Source organism: Podarcis vaucheri (assembly GCF_965113315.1).
Source record: "Podarcis vaucheri genome assembly, chromosome: 14".
NCBI classification, from domain to species: domain Eukaryota; kingdom Metazoa; phylum Chordata; class Lepidosauria; order Squamata; family Lacertidae; genus Podarcis; species Podarcis vaucheri.
Genome location: NC_138752.1, coordinates 27302384 through 27322843, shown reverse-complemented (window position 1 = coordinate 27322843; position 20460 = coordinate 27302384). Strand labels below are relative to the sequence as shown.

The window sequence follows — 20460 nt, the reverse complement described above, 5'->3', positions numbered from 1 at the left end:
TTTGCATCTGTCTGCCGATACTGTATTAACTTCTGCAAATTTGTTTATTCATTTCTCCCCCTTTCAGCCAAAGCAAAAGTGGCTAAGAAACATCATTCCCCCCACCCCAAGATAAAATTGCCCTCTTTGGCCAGCAAAAGGTTTTACTGTTTCAAAGTCCCTTCAAAAGGCTGATATTACTTGCACTTTGCTTAGCTCAAGAAGGGCTGATCCATCCATCAGCGAGCCAAGCCGTGACTCAAAAGCCTGAACACTCAGCAAAAAGCAGCAAAGTGACTCAGCCCCTTAATAAAAGCTTCCCACATCACTGATGGGAAGTTCTCCCAGATATCAGAAAGTGAATCACTTGACAAACAAACAAGGGCCAGAGGGCCCTTGCAACTTGCAAAATCTGGGCTTTTTCCAAGATCCGGATCCAGGAGGCTTAGAAAGCGCAGTTGTTTAACAAAGGCAAACCCTGAAGGCAAGGTGTTTCTGCAGACCAGAGCCACACCCTAAGTGTGGCTTGTAATCTGTGACTGTGTGCAGGAGCGTGTGCATGGACGGAAGTGTGGCACACCCAACTCTCTACTTCTTCTTACAAAACGGCAGCGCTCAAAGTGGGTAGGTAAGACGGGGAAGCCTCTGGAAAAAGGCTCAGAGCTGGCTCAGGATGCCAAGGAAAAGCAAACCTCACACTAGGTAATTTGTTAAGGACGACGCGTGAATTACCTGCCTAGACATTTATTCATTTGCTTATCAAGTTTTATACGACCCATCAGGCCAAAACAGCCCCCATCAAGGCAGCTCAGGGCCCAGAAACACAGAATTGTAGAAGTGGAAGGGGCTCCTAAGAGTCATCTAGTCTAACCCCGAAATGCAGGAATGACAGCTAAAGAATACCTGTCAGATGGCCATCTGACCTCTGCTTAAAAACCTCCATCAAAGGAGAGCCCATCACCTTCTGAAGTAGTCAGTTCCACTGTTGAGCATTTAAGGGATAAATTTTATGAAATAAATAAATAAATAAATAATAAAAAGGAGAGGGGAGCAGAGGGAGAAAAAACCAACTATGTGAGTGTGTGTTAACTTTAAAAGTGATATAGCCAATAATAATATAAACAAAGCCCTTTTCGAAATAAAATAAATAAAACCTACAGCTTTCTAGGCTTCTGTTTTGATCACTGTTCCACAGCAACTGCTACAACCAAGGTTAAAACAAAAACTGGACATAGAAGGCAAAAAGTTACAAAACTCAACATTTCAACCTGTGACTTCCAAGGTCTTGGGATTGGAGATCTGACTGTAAGGCAGAACAGTAAACCACATGGATTGCTGAAGTGGGGTGGGGGTATAAAGAGAGTATACATTATTATTTTTTTAATAAAAAAAGAAGGAATTCAAGTAAGTGGGCAGGAACTTACTGGAAATGGGATACCTTTTGCCCAGAAAATTCATTAAGGGTGAGGAGAAAGAGGTGGGGGAAGGAGTCGGGTTTCATCCTTCTTGGCTTCACATCGTGTTCCACATGTGCAACAGCTGTACTCCTCTGGAGAGAAATATTCCCCATATCCAATATGCAGGAGCCACAGCTTCCGAGCTAACAAGAGCTTAGCAACAAGAACAAACCAAAAATGTTCAAGGAAGGGTTTTAAGCCCTCTGTGTCCATTGAGGAACCTCTGCAATCGGCAGAAGAGGAGTCAGAGACTATGTTTTACAGCACACTCAGTTGACACAAGGAGGGAAGGAGGGATTTCAACCACTCACCATGGCAAGTATGACATTGCCCTTTGGCGAGCATGACCTCCTTCCTTGAGAGATGACGATCCTTCTTAGACTGCTATGTCCAGAACAGGGCACAGTACTCCAGGTAAGGTTTTACCAAAGTAGAAAAGTGTTTCTTAGGATCTGGATCCGACCTCCCCAATCTGGTGTCCTCCATACATTTTGGACTATAATTCCCATGACTCCAGGCAGCATGGTGAAGTGTTAGGGATGATGGAAGTTGTAGATCTAAGCACTTGAACCAACCAGGATGACAAAAGCTAATCTGGACACTATATTTCTGTTGATACAGCCAAGAATTGCACTGGCCTTTTTAGCAGCCGCATCACACTGTGGGGGCTCACTTTCAGCTCAGGGTCCACGCAGAAAGAAAGAAAAACCGTAGCTGCTTTTCACATGTACTGCTGTCAAGCCAGGTATTGCCCATCCTATATTTGTGCATCACTGCCCTATGCCCTGCGAGCAAAGCCAAATTCCTCTCCCCTGCATTTGCAACCAACTGTGGATGTTCAGGAGCAACAGGCAAAATGGGAACCTTGGGACAGGTGTGGTGTGGTGGTTAAGAGCGGTAGTCTCGTAATCTGGGGAACCGGGTTCGCGTCTCCGCTCCTCCACATGCAGTTGCTGGGTGACCTTGGGCCAGTCACTTCTTTGAAGTCTCTCAGCCCCACTCACCTCACAGAGTGTTTGTTGTAGGGGAGGAAGGGAAAGGAGATTGCTAGCTGCTTTGAGACTCCTTAAAGGGAGTGAAAGGCGGGATATCAAATCCAAACTCTTCTTCCAACCATCCAGATTCCATGAAGTTCAGTAAGCAACACTGGGTCGGCCAGTGTCTCTCCTGCCTTGCAGGACAGGTGAGTGCATAAGTTGGATAACGCTGTTAATACCACCCTGAGTTTCTTAGAGGAAGGATAAGACATAACCACGAGAGAGAAATAAAGGAAGCAGAAAATATCAGAGAGGGTAGACTTGCTCCAGGGTAAAGCGGCTCCATAGCAGATCACAGCTGAGTGATGGATAAGCAATCCGTCAAAAATGGCCTGGGAGATGGGGTGTGCATGCAAGGAGCCCACAGAGATGAATGCTGCAGTATTATGAAGACTGGTTAAGGTTTACCGCCAAACATCTGTGGAATGCTAAGGCGTGCCCAGAGGTGGCACATAGCTAACTATAAAAAGGATGTTTTCAACTAAAAGCCAAAGTCAGCTGCCTTCCCTGCATTTAAAGACTGTTAAAACGATGCATCTGGAAAACAAGCAATAAATATTAAGTCCCTTCGGGAAGATCCTGATCTTTGAACCAGGCACAATTGGGGCTCACAGGAACTGCCCTGCTGGATCAAGCCAGAGGACACCTAGCCCAGGGTCCTGTTTTCATAGTGGCCAACCAGATGCCCGTGGGAAACCTGACAAGAAGCAGGACCTGAGTGCAACACCACTGCTCTCCCCACTTGTGATTCCCAGCAATTAAGAGTCATCTCACTTCCTTTTTACATTGGGTGTTGGTGTTGTTGTTGTTGCTGCTGCTGCTGCTGTTTACATTATTTTTATAGCATGCGAGACTTAGCCAATGGTTTGCTATGGCCAGTACAGTTGTACCTTGGAAGTCAAAGGGAATCCGTTACGGAAGTCCTTTCGACTTCCAAAGCATTAGCCTTCCAAAGCGCGGCTTCTGATTGGCTGCAGGAAGCTCCTGCAGCCAATCAGAAGCTGTGGAAGCCCTGTCAGGTGTTCGGCTTCCAAAATAACGTTCAAAAACCGGAATAGTCGCTTCCGGGTTTCGATCATTCGGGAGTCAAAACATTAGAGAACCAAGCTGTTCGAAAATCAAGGTATGGCTGTATTTCCTTATTAAGCTGAAATATGAACCAGCTCCTTTGATCCTCCCCTCACATGAAAAACATTAAACCAGCAAATCTCTAATTAGCCATAGTTTACTGTTCCATCTGAATTGAGAAACTACAGGGAAACTACTATTGCCCATTCAGAACAAGCCATGGAGCAAAACTTTGTTTTATTCATGGCATGTTCCAAAGCTGGTAGCCATAGTTTTCAGGGAATTGATGATTAATTACAGACTTCCCAGCTTAAACATGGCTCACAGTAAAGGGAGGAGTGAAGGCGCTAATTGCATGGGCAAAAGGCTTGCATCTTGGCTTAATAAGCAAAGACACAATCATCAGGATACAGCCAGGCCCTCACACTCACAGGCACCACCAGCCCTCTTTATTTCATACCCTTACAAAGAATCTCATCACCATGTGAGCAGTCATGCATTATGAATCAAAGAAAAGATTCCGTGAGTGGACTAATCCAGGAAGACTTAGGAGAAGAGAAAAATATTCAACAAATGGCAAAAAGATCACAGTGCTGGGGATCACTTCACATCTAGCGCATTCCATAGGGCTGCTGCCACAACACTAAAAGCCCATAAGCTAGTAGCAGCATGCTTTACTGTAGGGACCCCATCAACAAATCTTCAGCCACAGATCTGAGCAACCAGGGGGAGATACAGCTTTGCAGATTCTCTGGTGCTTAATCATACAGGGCTTTTTACACAAGTAACAAAACCTTGAAACGAGCGCAGTAGCTAACCCACAAGCAAGGGACTGCCCTCTCATTGCCCCTTATCTCAATTTGAGGAAAGATACTAGCCACCTTCAAAGGGCTGTTGTTATTACTGAGATAGCGCACGCAGAGGTCCTCTGTAATATTACAGCACAAGGAAGAATGAACTCCGTAATTATCTTTGAATATAGTTTATGGGAGTCACACTAGGAAAATTATACCCTGCAATGAACATTACAAAGCTATAAACCAGCCTTTGCCAGCCTGCTGCCCGCCAGACATTCTGGACTACAACTCCCATTTGCCCCAGGCAACACAGGTTGATGGGAGCTCCAGTCAGAAACATCTGGAGGGCACCATGTGGACAAAGGCTACTGTGAATTTATCAAACCCCCCCTTGCCCCTCTTTCCACTGCAAAGTGCCCTGAAGGCCCTTCTTCCCATCTTTAAAATGGTGCACAGCCCTTCTCTCATCCCTTTGCCTCCAATAGCTGTGTGGTGCCAAAAACATCCCAACATATTACCAGGAGATGCAAGACACACAGGTGTTAGCAATGGACTCCTGCTCTTCTCGGCTTCCTGTTTGCAATTCCCCAAGAGATCATAATCCGGTTGGAAGAATGCAGGCCAAAGAGTCCAGCATCCACAACCTTTCCTAAGAGGAAAGTTTACAACTTTGGGGGCTGTTTAATTCAGAGAAATGGAGAGGAAGAGGCAACGCAATAGCAGTGTCTAAAATTATGCGTGAAGTTGAGGAAGTGGGTAGAGAAAAGCTTTTTCTCCTTGTCTTATAAAAACGAGAAATTGAGGACATCCAATGAAACGGAACGCTGAGAGACATAAGAAATAATTTCTTTACACAGCGCATAGCAGAACTATGGAAGGGGCTCCCAGAAGAGGCAGTGATGGCCACTGACTCAGATGGCTTTAAAAGAGAATTGGGCAAACTTGCAAAGGAGGATAAGGCTATGTATGACGTGATTAAAGGTAAAGGGACCCCTGACCATTAGGTCCAGTCGTGACCGACTCTGGGGTTGCGGCACTCATCTTGCTTTATTGGCCGAGGGAGCCAGTGTACAGCTTCCAGGTCATGTGGCCAGCATGACTAAGCCGCTTCTGGCGAACCAGAGCAGCACATGGAAACGCCGTTTACCTTCCCGCCGGAGCGGTACCTATTTATCTACTTGCACTTTGAAGTGCTTTCAAACTGCTAGGTTGGCAGGAGCAGGGACCAAACAACGGGAGCTCACCCCGTCACAGGGATTCGAACCGCCGACCTTCTGATCGGCAAGCCCTAGGCTCTGTGGTTTAACCCACAGCACCACCCGCATCCCGGTTGCTGAAAACTACAAGAGGGGAAAGTGTTGCTGTTGCTCTCTGGTCCTGCTCACAGATTTCCCATAAAGCATCTGGTTGGCCAATATGAACAGGATGCTGGACTAGGTGAGTCTCTGGTCTCACCCACCAGGACTCTTCTTATGTTCTTAAGCAAAAGTGTGATTATAGCAAGCATTTGCTAAAGTTCAAGGGAGGAGAGCCTCATCCAGACACCCACATTCTACCAGTGCTCTAATGCTTCTTTGCTGTCTCCAGCTTTTCACGGCCAATCAACACAAACACCTCTGAACTGGAATCCCCTCTCCCTTTTTATATTTTTAATCCAACACATAAAAGCAGGCAAGGACAAATTGTTTATCTGGACGATCCAGAAGTCCTGCAATCTATATCTATCTTGCAGATTTTGTGCAAAATTTCACAGTGGAAATGCTGTAAGTCCCACCAGGGCAGAGAGGTGGATGAGCACAGGCAAGTCTAGACCTATCTCCTGTCTCCTTCGTAAGGGTTTGTGCCCAACAGACTCTTAGCAGTTATACTGCTGAAGACAGAGTTTGGGTTTGGGTTTGATTTTTTAAAAAGAATTTCAGTGTTATGTCATCTGGTACGGGGCTGGAAATCAGGAGCCATTTCTGATTAATTGTTGTTGAATTATTACTAGTTTGCATTATTTGTTTACTGAATTATTGTTATACTATTGTGCCTATAGATATGATATGTAAATCTTAAATGCTCATTTTAATGCTCTTTTTTATTATTTTATTATCATGAGCTGATTTGGGCTCAACATAATTATTGGAGAATAAAATCAGAACATTTTGCTCCCTAAAACACCCCCAGAATCTTCTGTAATGTAGAGCAGAAATCCCATTGCGTATAAGGCCCCATACACACCATACATTCCACCTGCCAATCAATCATCCAAACTGTAGTTAAGGGTTCTAGGAACTGTCATTCTGTGAGGGGGTAAACTATAGTTCCCATATTTCTTGGGTGGTACTTTCAATGGATGGTGTGTACAACAGCCCTAGTCAATACAGAAATGATTCCCTGGGGTTACAAAATCCAAAATCCAAGGCTCTATAGATTTCCCTAACCACAGTTTTTTATTACTCCCCTCACTGGAAATGTTTCAACTCTTTGATACTTCACCATGAATAAAAAAAGAACGGTTTTGCCAACTTGCATTCTTACTGCAGAAATTAATATACAGTATCTGCTGTGACCCTGTGCTTGCAGCCACTATCATTCTCCTAAGGCACTTGCAAGGTATCTACATTTAAACACAGACAGTAAGGACTTCATCAGGCATCATTAATCCTGCATTGTTACACATTATCCCACTTTAATTATCTAACCACAGAAGTCAATAGAATGACTCTGAGGACTCAGCTAAGGCGTAAAGGAAGCAAAAGAACACTCTGGGCAATTCCCAAAGCACAGAGATTTATTTTTAAGTCACTAGGCCCATTGTGTTCATAGAAGAACTACACCCATTTCTTTGGAGAATGTTTGTTTCTTGAAACAAAAAGAGCCAGTCGCAGCAATACCCAAGATTTCTTTAAATTGCAGACTCCCTCCACTCTCGACCAAAAGCCAAGATCACTATGGTGAAAGTTCAAGAACACATTTTAATCAGGCTGTCCCTAGAAGCCAAAACTCTCCAGATCCTAGTAGCAAGGCTGCACACAACATACATTTAAAAAACAGCAACTCCTGGGACATATATGTGTGTCTCTCTCTCTGTGTGTGTGTCTGTGTCTGCTTTCAATGTCCTTTAACGGTATGGTGTGTGTACAGTTTCAGCCCATCTACCTGCAGAATCCAAATTTATAAACTGATACCTAGCAATACACTCAATGGTACTCCACAAGACTCCGTTGTATTTTTGGAGAAGCGGTTTCTCAATCAAGGCGAACCACCACCCACTTGGCAAAAGGGCTCCAGCAAATGTACGTCCTGCAGTGACCGTTTCCTAGCCTGGCTCTCAGGACGCATTCTCCACATTCCCTGAAAATTTAGCTCTCTTCTGGTTTACTTACTGCCTCGCCCATATTGTACCTTGACCACAACCTCCCCATCCGAACGGTGCGTCTGATGGAGCCGCCATCGCCACCCTCTTCCTGCGTGGAAAACTATGTAGTTTTAGGCAGATCCAGACCAACCGTTTAAAGCACTTCCCACACACATTTAAAGCACACGACTTCCCCCCCCCAAACACCTGGCAGCTATAGTCTGTTAAGGGTGCTGGGAACTGTAGCTGTGTAAGGGGGAAACTGCAGTTCCCATGATTCTTTGGGGAGAAGCCATGTTCTTAAAATGTGCATAGGGAGTGCTTTATACGTTGTTTTAAACTGTTTCTAATACAGTCGACAACTCACTTACACAAGGGTTATGTCCCCAGGTACTGCGCATATATGTGAAAACGCATATAATGGGGAACACCATCTGAAAAGCCTGTCCATACCATGTAAACCTCTGGAAACCCTTGAAAAGCCTTTTAAAAAACCAGCAGCGCTTACTAGCCATTTCCTCCCGCTCTTTTCATGATTCTAGTTTTCACACCCTTTTCATGCCCTTCCGCAGTTTGAAATCAATTTGTTTATTTCCCGCCACCGCGCATATATGCAGCCGCACACGAGTCAAACACACGTTAAGTGGAGAGTCGCCTGTACTGTTTTTAGTGCTGTGTAACCCATCCTGGGACCTTAGAGTGAAGGGCAGGCAATCAATCAATCAATCAATCAATCAATCAATCAATTTGATTACTATGGATGGTGTGGATGCTCCTCTACAGTGGGAGAACAAAGAGCAGGCAGTACTCGGAAAACCCTCAGTCTGGAAGCGCCACAAGTCTCAGGGTGCTACAAGACTGAACGTCACATACACTGTAAAAGCAGGAATATAGGAAGTGTCTTTATTCAGAGTAAGACCACTGATCCGTCTAGGTCCAGGGTTCTAGACAAGAGACTTTCCCAGACCTACCTGGAGATGCTGCCAGGGTTTGAACCCAGGGCCTTCTGCATTCAAAGCAGATACTCTGCCACTGAGCTATGGCACCTCCCCAACCTCTCTACAGATCAAGGTGCTTTCTTGAAGCCTGCAACAATACAGTGGAACCTCGATTTTCAAACTTAATCTGTTCCAGAAGACTTCTGGAAAGTCTGAAAACCGAGGATCAGTGGGCTGGTCAATGGGGGGGAAATGAAAAACATGGCTTGGAAGCCGTTCAGCTTCTGAAAATCGTTTGAAAACCGGAGTAGTTACTTCCGGGTTTTTGTCATTCAGGAGCCGAAACGTTCCAAAACGGAGGCGTTTGGGAACTGAAGTTTGACTGTACTTACATATTCACAGCCCTTCTGCCCACTGCAAGAATTCAGAGGGCATTGGGCCCTGTGGGTAAAAAGCAGGCAGAGATAAAAAGAGATGAGAAAGTGAAGCAGTAAGAAGGAAGTGCATTGCAGCCTGTAACCAGGGCATATTGGGATTAAAGGTGGATCTGCATGTGAAAAGGCCGGACAGCTATTGGTCTATATTATTTCCTGAGGGGCAGCTGGGTTTGTCTCTTGCAGTAAAAACAATCAAAGAAGCTTTTGTCAGCTGTAGCCCAATTCACCAGATGCATGGAGTGAAATCTTAGCTGGAAGGTATATACAAGAGACAATCCTAAGGTGGGAGTTGAATGGCAATGAGATGCAAACAATTACAGTCAGTGGTAACTGGGGCCTAAATGTAGGTTCAAATAGGCACATCTTCTACAGTAGCAGGTTGGTGGAGCACAACTCAGCATTGTGGAGCACTGACTGTAGGAGGGCACAAACCACCCATGACGAAACTGGCTTAGATAACACAGATACTGTAGCAAAGATAAGCCACTTAACACATGTAGTGTGATAAAAATACCTTGTCTCAGTGTAACAAACAAGCTCTACCTTTATTCCAAAGGCAGCAGCATAGTAAGTCAAGTCCCAGGGGAAGAGGGAGGAAGACCCAGAATTTAAAATTTAAATGTGAGCCCAGTTGAGTTCTGGGCCTCAGAACAAATTCTTGCGCTCAAAATTATTTTTGCACTCCAGTGACGGTTGGAGGAACTCATGGTTCTAGTTTTGCTTTTGTTCTTTAAAGTGTATCTTACAAATTGTATATCACAGACTGACTTGTGTCCTAGATTAGCACCCTGCCACCCACATCCACACAAAAGGATGTCAACAAAGATGGCAGGCGGACCTTGCTGGGGAGAGCATTCCACAGACAGAGAACCACCAATGAAGAAGTCTTCTCCTCCCTTCAAGCCTCCCTCAGAGGGACCAGGAGAAGTGTCTCAGATGAAGATCTAAGGGACCAGGTAGGTTCATACTGGGAAAGGCACTGCAGAAAAATACTGGAGTCATGAGCCGTAAAACACTGTAATAAACCAGCACTCTGAATTGGGCACAGAAGCGTACAATGCATAATACATGTACACCCATGTTAAAAGCGGTGCAGCAACAGCATTTTTCACACGGTGGCAACTTAGGCACACCCTGGGATCAACTACAGAAAGCCTCAGAGGCACTCCCAGCTGGATTCCCAGTTACAATCCAGAGCAATGTATGTATTCTGGAGAAAAGCATCTGAACTGCAAATACCTCCAGACACCTCAAGAGAGAAAGAGAGTATCCCTGACAGGGGAGCAAAACACACACATACCAAGGTCATGGGCCAGTTTGAACAAAGGGGACAATTCCATTTCAGCCACAAATAAAGTGGTTAGTCAAGACCCCTGGCCAGAGCAAAGCAATTCCACAGAGAACACTTCCTACCCAAAAAGATGCAGGAAGGAGGTCAGCCTCATCTGTAGTCCCTCCCGAAACCTACCGGCATAGGACACCACAAACTGATTTGGATTCCTTAAAATTTTACAACAGATTTACTCACATCCTGGAAAAGCGGCCTACATTTCATAAAACAATTAAATAAAGCGAAATAACAATGGGGGATGTCAGGAATCGCCGCCCCATACAAAGAAACATTTCAGTCCTACACGATACTCTCCATCTTCCCAGAGGGGCCAAGCGCAACAGATGCCCCTTTGTGCAAGCCAGCCACTCCATACTAAATCATTCTGACAGCCAAGACACACATTTACAGAGCGTTAGGAAAGCAGGAGGCAAGGACGGAAACAAACAGGGGGAGAGACACACACACACAGAGAAAGCACCATTTCAGGACTTTCTGGACTGTATAGCATGAACTTTAGCCTTTTTTTAATGAGAGAGAGGGAGAAGCAGTGATCATGCCTTATAGCTCAAAAGAAAAGAAAATTTTCAAAGCTGCCAAACAGCTCAGTTTTTCCAGTTCAGCAAAACCTCATAACAGAACGCTAAGCACAGCAGCTCCCACCCCTCAAAGACACTTCTGAAACTTTACAAACTTCCCAGCTCATGCGTGCAAAACATGAGTGGTGTGTGCCTGCACACGCAATGACAGCCACGCACGGAATGTAAAGAATGAATGGCCAAAATAACAACCATGATTAATTACTTGGCCCATATAATAATCCCCACCCTGTTCAGCTTAGGTGTTACTGCCCGTAAGAAAGAGCTGCCGTCGCCTGGGCCCACCAAGAGTCCTGGAAAACAGAGTTGTGCTGGTTTCAACGCAGTTAGTTACGTGTGAAGTGTTTTGCGTAGAAGTGGAAGGAGGAAGGAACACCAGCGTTTGGCACTAACGGAAATAAAGCAAGAGACTCACGCTGTTATTTCCAACAGAAGAGGAAAGTAAGCGAGATATGGATGCACGGACCCCAACAGAATATCCGCAGGCTCCCCAGTTTGCATAACACACCTACTGTATTCTGCAAATGCAAGTTAAGGAAGGCCTTGCTCTTCAGCACCTTCGCCAACCTGATGCCCTCCAAATGTTTTGGGCTAGATTTCCCATCAGCCTCATGCCTGCAGAAGCTGAAGCCCCTGACATCTAGAGGACATCTAGAGGACATCAAGACGACTGAGGCTGTTCTCGAGTACCTTCTTGAGCCCAACGGTTGCCATTGCCGTATTTTTCGCTCTATAAGATGCACCAGACCATAAGACGCACCTAGTTTTTGGAGAAGGAAAGCAAGAAAAAAAATATTCTGAATCTCAGAAGCCAGAACAGCAAGAGGGATCACTGCACAGTGAAAGCAGCGATCCCTCTTGCTGTTCTGGCTTCTGGGATAGCTGCACAGCCTGCATTCGCTCCATAAGACGCACACACATTTCCCCTTACTTTTTCGGAGGGAAAAAGTGAGTCTTATAGAGCAAAAAATACAGTAATTTGATTCTGAATTGATTTTTTAATGTATTTTAATTAATTGTGATTTTATGTAAATTGTGCTATTTTTACTGTTGTTAGCCGCTCTGAGCCTGGCTTTGGCCGGGGAGGGAGGAATATAAATAAAAATTTATTATTATTAATATTCTGCAATCACAAGTCCACCAGTACCTCTGTGAGTTGTGAGGGAAGAGATACACAAGAGCTGCTATGGATCAAGACTGTCCATCACTTATCCAGACATTGCTGAGGAGCACTACATTGAATGCTTAAAGATATGCTACTTCTCAACAGTGAGGTTCTATTTCTTTCTCAGAGGTGGTCTGCATGAGCCTGACTTCCAGTACAGGGGAGGGATTTCCTGTATCAGAGTGTCTAGCTGCCTGCATACAGATACAGTGGTACCTACACGCTTCAGGTTACAGACGCTTCAGGTTACAGACTCCACTAACCCAGAAATATTACCTCGGGTTAAGAACTTTGCTTCAGGATGAGAACAGAAATCATGCAGCAGCAGCAGGAGGCCCCATTAGCTAAAGTGGTCTTCAGGATAAGAACAGTTTCAGGTTAAGAACAGACCTCCAGAATGAATTAAGTTCTTAACCCAAGGTACCACTGTACCTAGAAATGAGTCACTTTACACCTGCTTCTAAATCAAGGTGTACCTCCCTCATATATATGCCTGAGCTTAAGTAACTGCTAACTGCTTCCAGTGAAGACCAGATCTTTCACGCTCCTCAGTCCTACCCAGAGGCCCACAAGTTCTGCATCCTTGTTTTGGAACATAGAAACCTGCCTTATACCAGTCCAGACCCTCGGCCAATCAAGAGCAGGGTTTCAGACAGGGGACTTTCCCCAGTGATTCCTGGAGATGCCATCCAAGCAAACAGATGTTCTACTGCTGAGCTACTGCCATATATGTGAATCTGGCCTCTTCATTGACATTTCAATTCTGTACATCCCATCTTATCTCTTGCGACTGCAAGTTGCTTTGAACTGTTTTCAACACTGTGCTTCAACTGCTGTAAGCTGCCCTTGGACCTTATGGGGATGGGCAGATAATTAATAATACGGTAATATTAATAACAATACATGGATACAGCTGCAGCAAGTGTTCTGGGAGGCCTGGATGAAAACACTCGCTCTCACTCACTCACTTGGGCTTTCTAAAATGCCAAAATGGAACTTTGAGCAGGTGAGCTGACCTTCCAAAGACAAGACTATAAAGCAGCTTTCCACAACCTGGTGCCCACTAAATGTTTTGGACTACAATTCCCACCAGCCGCAGTTGGCATGGGGAGCCCCAGGTTGAAGTTAAAAAGCAGTAGATACTCTCCTTGCATTTCCAACTCCTTAAGGATGTGTAAATGCTCCGAGGTGTGGAGAGGTTGTCCCCAAAGTGTCCAGCTGTGCGCAAGAGGCTCCATCGGCCTCCCCCAACCAGGCACCCTCCAGGTGTTTGGGAGTTGTAGTTTAAAACTGGGGGGCACCAGGTTGGCAAAGGTGGCATACACAGCACCTTGAATGGATAAAGGAGAGATCCCACGCCTTTTACACTGGTCTAAGAACTACACCACCCTTTCATTCTGACTGACAGATCCAGTTTTTTAAAAACTCACAGCACAATCCTAACCATGTCTACCCAGAAGGAGGACCTAGTGAATTCAATGGGGCTTCTTCCCAGGCATGGGGTGCTCGGATCGCAGCCTTAACGCGCTGCACAGGGGCAAGGAGGAAAAACAGCCGATCCCCCACTTTTTTGCTATTGTTCCACCCCCGCAAAAGACCAAGTCCAAATGCACGGTTACAAGCGACACGCCGGAGATCCCGCTTAGCAACCCACTTTCCTCGCCGCGTTGCGGAAGAACCGGTCGGCGTGGTTTCCTGTGGGGCCACCAGGTGGTTCGAGGAGGGGAAGGGGTCCCCAACCTAACCAGAAGAGGTTTCAAAGGGGGAACCAAAAGCAAAAGCAGCGGGAAGTGTGGCAGGACCCCAGAGGCACCTGCTTCCCCGCCTTGGCCGCACGCCGGCACTCTGCCCATGCCCAGAGACGCCCTCTCCTCACCTGGGGATGGTGATGCACTTGGTGTTGACGCTCTGGGTGGTGATGGCCTTCTCCAGCTCGTCCAGCTGCCCGGTCTTCTTGAGCTTCTTCACCAGGCTCTTGACCGCCTTCTCGCACCACTTCTCCTCCTGCCCGTTCTGCTCGCCTTTCTTCCAGCCCAGCAGGCGCTTGACGATGGGGGGAGTGAAGGGCAGGATGGACGACATGGCTGCGCCGCCGGCGGCCCCAGACGGGGAGGAGGAGGAGAGACGGAGACGCGAGAGACGCCGGCCAGCCGGCGGGAAAACGACGGAGAGAAAGCGAGAGAGGCGCCTCCAAAGACCCAACAACTTCCCTCGACCAGACGAACTTGGCTCCGGCGGCCCGCGGGCTGCAGCAGCGAAGAGCAGGCGGCAGCGGCTGCACAAAGGCGGCGCGCGTCGGGGTCGAGGCTGCAAGGGGCGGCCGCTGGCCGGCTTGGCCCGGGGACAAAGCCGAGGAGAGCGCCGCAGCTGCTGCAGCAACCTCCTCCTGCTGCTGCTGCTTCAAACTTTCTCCCGACTTCTTCTCCAGCTCCTCCGCGAAGGCGCCTCTGGCGGCGGCGAGAGCAGCGTCTGCGTCGGCCGGGCCCTCCCCGAACTCCTCCTCCTCGCTGCGTTTTCTTGCGCGCGTAAAAACGCGCGCTCTGCAGCCCGTCTGAGTCTCATGCAAATACGCGGGCCGCCCCCGCCGGAGGCGAAGCGAGGGGGCGGGAAGAGGGGGCGGCCGCTTGCCGGCGGCCCTGGCGCTCCGGACGCCGCTCCCGGGACAGGCCAGGCGGCGCGGAAGGGGAGCAAACAGGGGAAAGTTTCCTTCCACCTCCCCGTTCCGACGGAGGCGGGGGTTTTGCCTGCTGCGTCTCAACCTCCCTGGGCTGCTGTTCAGAACCACAAATTCAGGAGAGAAAGTGTTGCCGTAGTGGTTAGAGCGGTGGCTCCCAAACTTTTTTTTGCGGGGGGGGGGGTGTCAGCCCCCTTGGTTCTATCAACTCTCGCCCCTGCCCCATAACAAGGATTATTCAGAATTTGGCTTTGCGCGGCCCATGGAAGGATAATATTGTAACACAATGAAAGGCAAAACAGTAACAGTTGCACATTTATTCAAAATCCAGTTAAAGCCATCTAATTCAACAAAATCGATGAACTTGATCCAGGGATAGCAGCTTTCGCCTTGCCTCTTAGCGCTCTCCCCAAGTAATCCCTCCCCTCCCACGGGGACAGTACTTTGGGAACGACCGAGTTAAAAGTGTATCTAGGAGACTCCTAAGTTCCAAGAAATTCCCACGCCGCCATAAAGTTCACTGGGTGAGACATTTTAGTAAGTCACTACCTCTCTAGCTCTAAATCTACCTCACAGGATTGTTCTGAGGTTTAAAGGGATAGGAGGGGGGGGAGAGAACTGTTTGTGCCACCTTCAGCTCTGGAGGAAAGTTAAGGTGTAAAGGTCATGTTTACTTACTTCATTGATGAATCGCATTTCCATGAGGTGTCTGGAAGTGATCTACAATACAATATTTATTTATTTATCAATAAATATATATAAAACAGTTACATGTAGCAACAGCATATATCGAAACCATTTCATACATACATACATACATACATACATACATACATACAGTTTAAAGCTGCAAATGGCACACACATAAAGCTAAATCAGATCCAAGACAGAGACCAACTAGGATAAATATTTTAGAGGAATGTCTTTCACAGGTGCTGAAGAGATAACAGAGGAACCTGCCTGATGTGCTAATAGGAGGTGGTGGTAATAATAATAATAATAATAATATAAATAGTACCAAAGCCTATTATTATTATTATTATTATTATTATTATTATTATTATTAATATTATTATTATTATCTATGATAAAATAATAAATTCCTCTTCCCACCAGGGCCTTTGGCCTTGAAGCCTCTGTGGAATACCAGAGCTGGGAGCTGGAGTTGTGTTAAATATAAGCAAACATGCCTTGGAGCGTGTGCAAGGTGCCTTAATAGCTCACTGTTTCATTCTTTACCATATTTTCATCCTGCTTTTCAGACAAGCAGCTCACATCAATTAAAAAAAGGACAGAAAGATGGAGTAGCCCTGCCTGCCCTCAGGTTTTCCAAACGGAAAAGTCAGGGCACTCAAGGAAACTGCAGCTGGCTGGGATAGCTCATTCTACACCCAGCCTATTTGCTACACTGAACTCATTGCAAGAAGAGGGAAAGAAACAGAGCGGTGCAATGGTTAGAGTGTCAGAGTAGGACCTGGGAAAGCAGGATTCAAATCCCCACTAAGCTAGGAAGCTTACCTGGTGACCTTGAGCCAATCACTAGCCTAGCCTACCTCACAGGACTGTTGTGGGGATGAAAGGGGGAAGTACTATGTGTGCCACTTCGAGTTTGTTGGAGGAAAGGTAGGGTACAAAGGTAATGAATAAATATAAATAAATAATGATAAGAAATAGTCCTGATGCTATTTATCATTTATAGATGCATGTATACTTTGTATTTGCAAAGCACGTGCCAATTTGCCCTTGTGACAACCCTGTGAGGTGGGACTTCTGTTATTTCAATTTTAGCAGATGAAAGGTCGGGTGAGAGTGACATGACCAAGGCCACGCAGCCAGTCAGTGGCAGAGGAAGAACCTGAGGGAGTTCTCCCGACCCACCCAGAGCCAATTTTGGAAGGTAGAAGGCATAGGAGAAAGAGGGGTGGGAGCCCCTTTGCTTAAGCAGAAGTCCTCATGCAAACCTTCTGCTCTTGGGGTTCATTGGGTGATTCCCACCCTGCACATTTGAAGCACATTCTTGCCCTCAAAGAATTCTGCGCACTGTAGTTTGCAGCTCACAGAGTTCCATTTCCTGGCAACCCTTTGCAAACTACTGTACAGGGCCCAGAATTCTTTGAGGGAAAGAACGTGCTTCAAATGTGCTTTATAGGTATCGGGTATATACATAGTCTTAGCTGGTGGGGTGTAGTTTACGCCACAGAAGCCGATTGAGTGTCTGAAGATCTGGTTGCATCTACAGTAAAAGCACCGTGACTGCAAACCTCACCTTAAGAAAGAGTAGGACTCCAGTCAATAGCATAATGTGCCCACCCGCAGCACCTCCATCTTGTCTGGACTGAGCTTTGTTGTTGTTGATAGTTGTTGTTTTTTCGGCCTGCATCCAGTCAACTACGGATCGCAAACAACAATTCAGCACTTCTCAACAATTCAGCACAGCTTTTTGAAACTGGTGGAAAAGAGAAGTAGAATCTGAGTGTCATGAGCATACTGATGAAAGCTCACTCCAAACCCACAGATTTGAGTGGGTGCAAGGCTTTTTTTAAAGCCAGAACTTGCCAGAATTCAGTTCCAACATTTCTCAGGTGGCCACCATTGCCATTACAGTGGTACCTCGGGTTACATATGCTTCAGGTTACAGACTCCGCTAACCCAGAAATAGTGCTTCAGGTTAAGAACTTTGCTTCAGGATGAGAACAGAAATCGTGCTCCGGCGGCACAGCGGCAGCAGGAGGCCCCTTTAGCTAAAGTGGTGCTTCAGGTTAAGAACAGTTTCAGGTTAAGAATGGACCTCCGGAATGAATTAAGTACTTAACCCGAGGTACCACTGTATAAGAGAATGAGGGAGGCGTTCATGGTGAGTTCTGGCCCCTCTTTTTCTAGAAAAATAGCACTGGGTGGGTGAGTTTCTTTGGGGTCAAGGGCGATGTTAGACGATAGAGGTTAAGCCCCTGGTGGCCATACGGGGTCCGCTGAACCTCTAGTAGCCAACCCTTATTGTACAGCTAATGGATAAGAGTGGCTCCCATAACTGCGCAATGTATTAGACTGGATTTTGACCTTGTTTTCATTCATTTGCTTTGGCCTGGTCAGAACCTTCCTCACCAATCTATTTCAACTACAAAATTTGCTTGTAAATTTTCTATGGTTATGGGAGTGTTAGGATTACTCCAAAGGCTACCTGCAAACCCACAGATCTGTCTCCAAAGCCCTAGACAGGGTTGCTTTCTGGCAAAGAGTTTTGGACATTCTCATAATGGAAAAATAACCGAAAGGAAAAGGACAGAGTCGTCCTAATTTTATACGGTCTGGATCCCTTTTCTGGCACAATAAGAGTCTGGTGCCTTACAAGCTTCCTTCAGGATTATGTAAATCGAATAATGTGCCCTTTTAAGTGATGAGAATGGCTTTTCAGCGCACACACCCCCAATAACAAACTACTAGAAGGAAGGCTCTTTAACCCAGAGATTTTATTTTTTGTTAAATATTAATATGCGTCAGTGTCTGTGATCTGGAGGTTGAGATGAAAGTGCACCATTCTCCATAGTTTATGTATTGGAAAAGCAATTGAAATAAAAATAATAATATTTTCATGGGTAGCATGCGCCACTCAGTCCCGTAATAACAAAACCATGAGATCCTAGTAAATGTTTTTATGTGTCTAGCTAATTTTTAAAAGCCTCCTTGGGGGCAATCCTATACTAGAGTTATGCCAGCTGAGAGGCTTTAGGATTTGATGGAGTTCCCACAATGCCAGTGGCATAACAACTAAGCTAACAAAATCCGCCCCCCCCCCATACACCAGTGCAACGACTGAAACAAGGTAGACATGTGGGCGGCACAAGTGAACACTGAATTCTATATACCTGGGGAGGGGGCTCAGGCCTGGGGGTAAAATGTGGCCCTCCCTGCCTTTCCATCTGGCCCCCGGAACTCTCCCCAGCTCACACCCATCACTGTCCAGCATTACACCCTGGCTGGAATATGTCCTTGAACTCTTGGTAATGCATCTTGCTTGTCTGGATGGAGGAAGCTGATGGGTAGGATTTAGAGAACTCAAAAATTGAGAGAAATATACAACTGTATTATCAAGTGGGAAGGGCCATAGCAAAGTGGGAGAGCACCTGCTTTGCAGGCGCAAGGTGCCAGGTGCAATCCTCAGCATCTCCAGGTAGGCCTGGAAAGGTCCTCTTGTCTGACACACCCTTAGAGGGACCATTGGTCTTGCTCAGCATAAAACAGGAGGGCTAGATGGGCCCTCCTGACGGTTTTAAGCCATCTCCCAATGTTTGGAGCTGGCCCACCCCTGAGGCTCCATGAAGCGGTTGCCTCAGGCAGCAGGCTAGGGACAGCTGGGAGGAGTGGCAGATCTAGGCCCTAAGGAACAACACCGTTCACTGTTTCCTGTGTTTGCCACCTCCTCTTCCTCCTCCTCCTCCTCTGCCCCCCCCCCCGCTCCTCTCCGGACTCATTTTTCCCCATCCGCCTCTTTCAGTGTGCTGGGGTTTCCTCTGGGCGGCCTCCAGTTGCCTCAGGTGGCAGGAAGGGGGTGGCAGGGGTGTGCGCCATTTTCTGTTCTGCTTCAAGCAGCAAAATGTCCTGGGTCGGCCCTGTCAACATTCCTAAATTCATAGAAACTCAGGATGTGTATGCAGGCCGGACACCATCTTCCCCAGGGGGAAAAGGAGGCGGGGAGTTTTCTCACCTTCCAATGGTGAGAAAAAGGAATAGGGCTTCTGTTAGAAATGGCAGGGAAGGCTGGATCCAGCGGCTGAAAAACATCTTCCTGTATGCGACAACGGCCACGAGAGTTTTAATAGCACAAGAATGGAAGACTGAAGAAACCCCAACTAAATAATCATGGCAAGAAAAATTGATGGATTATGCAGAACTAGCAAAACTGACATACAAGCTACGGGACAAGGATAACTGTGATTTTAAAGATGAATGGGAACCCTTTACAAAGTATTTGAAGACACAACAAAGCGAACTGGACTCCTTGGCTGGTTTTGAATAAACATTCACAAACTTTTTATTGATAATAATCAGCTAAATAATTTGAGCATATATACAACTATGTAACATGCAGAAAACAGCATTTTTAGAGAAACCAAAGACTGGAACTGAGGGAAGTCAGGGGTGGGGGGTGGGTTCTGTGGGGGGAGGGAGGAAAAATGGGGGGAATAAGGATGATATGTTTCTGGATAATATGTTTTGTTTTAATTTTGAATAAAAAGTTATTTAAAAAAGAAAGAAATGGCAGGCAAGGCTGGATCCAGCGGCTGATGGGATATTATTATTTTTTTACCGAAAGGTGGTGGGTAGGGAAAAAGCTGTGACCTAGAGGGTGATGATGCCGAGAGGGGGTGGAGAAGCAAGGTGGCAGCCAGTCGTCTCCTCCCACCCAGCTCCCCAGCCACCGAGTTCTCTTACGTAACCCTCAAGCCAATTCCGCACACAACTGTCTGTTCCTCCTGAGTACTTCTAATGTTTGTCCTCACCACTGCCTCGCCAGAACACATCTGTTTAAATCTTCACTTTTCCTTTTCGAACTGGGCATTCCGTATCCGAGCGAATGTTTAAAGAAACACACACACAACCCACCAAACTGCCCCAAAGCATTTTAACAAGTAAATATG

General features: G+C 46.4%; 1 protein-coding gene across 1 annotated transcript in view; it reads right to left on the bottom strand.

The window, feature by feature from the left end:
• SMAD3 (SMAD family member 3) overlaps positions 1-14618 on the bottom strand; it is a 62135-nt gene extending 47517 nt beyond the window's left edge. The window contains exon 1 of the mRNA XM_082198701.1: positions 14027-14618. Within this exon, the coding sequence (XP_082054827.1) occupies positions 14027-14232 (206 nt within the window). The 5' untranslated portion in view covers positions 14233-14618. The remainder of the gene's footprint in view (positions 1-14026) is intronic.
• Positions 14619-20460: the final 5842 nt, after the last annotated feature.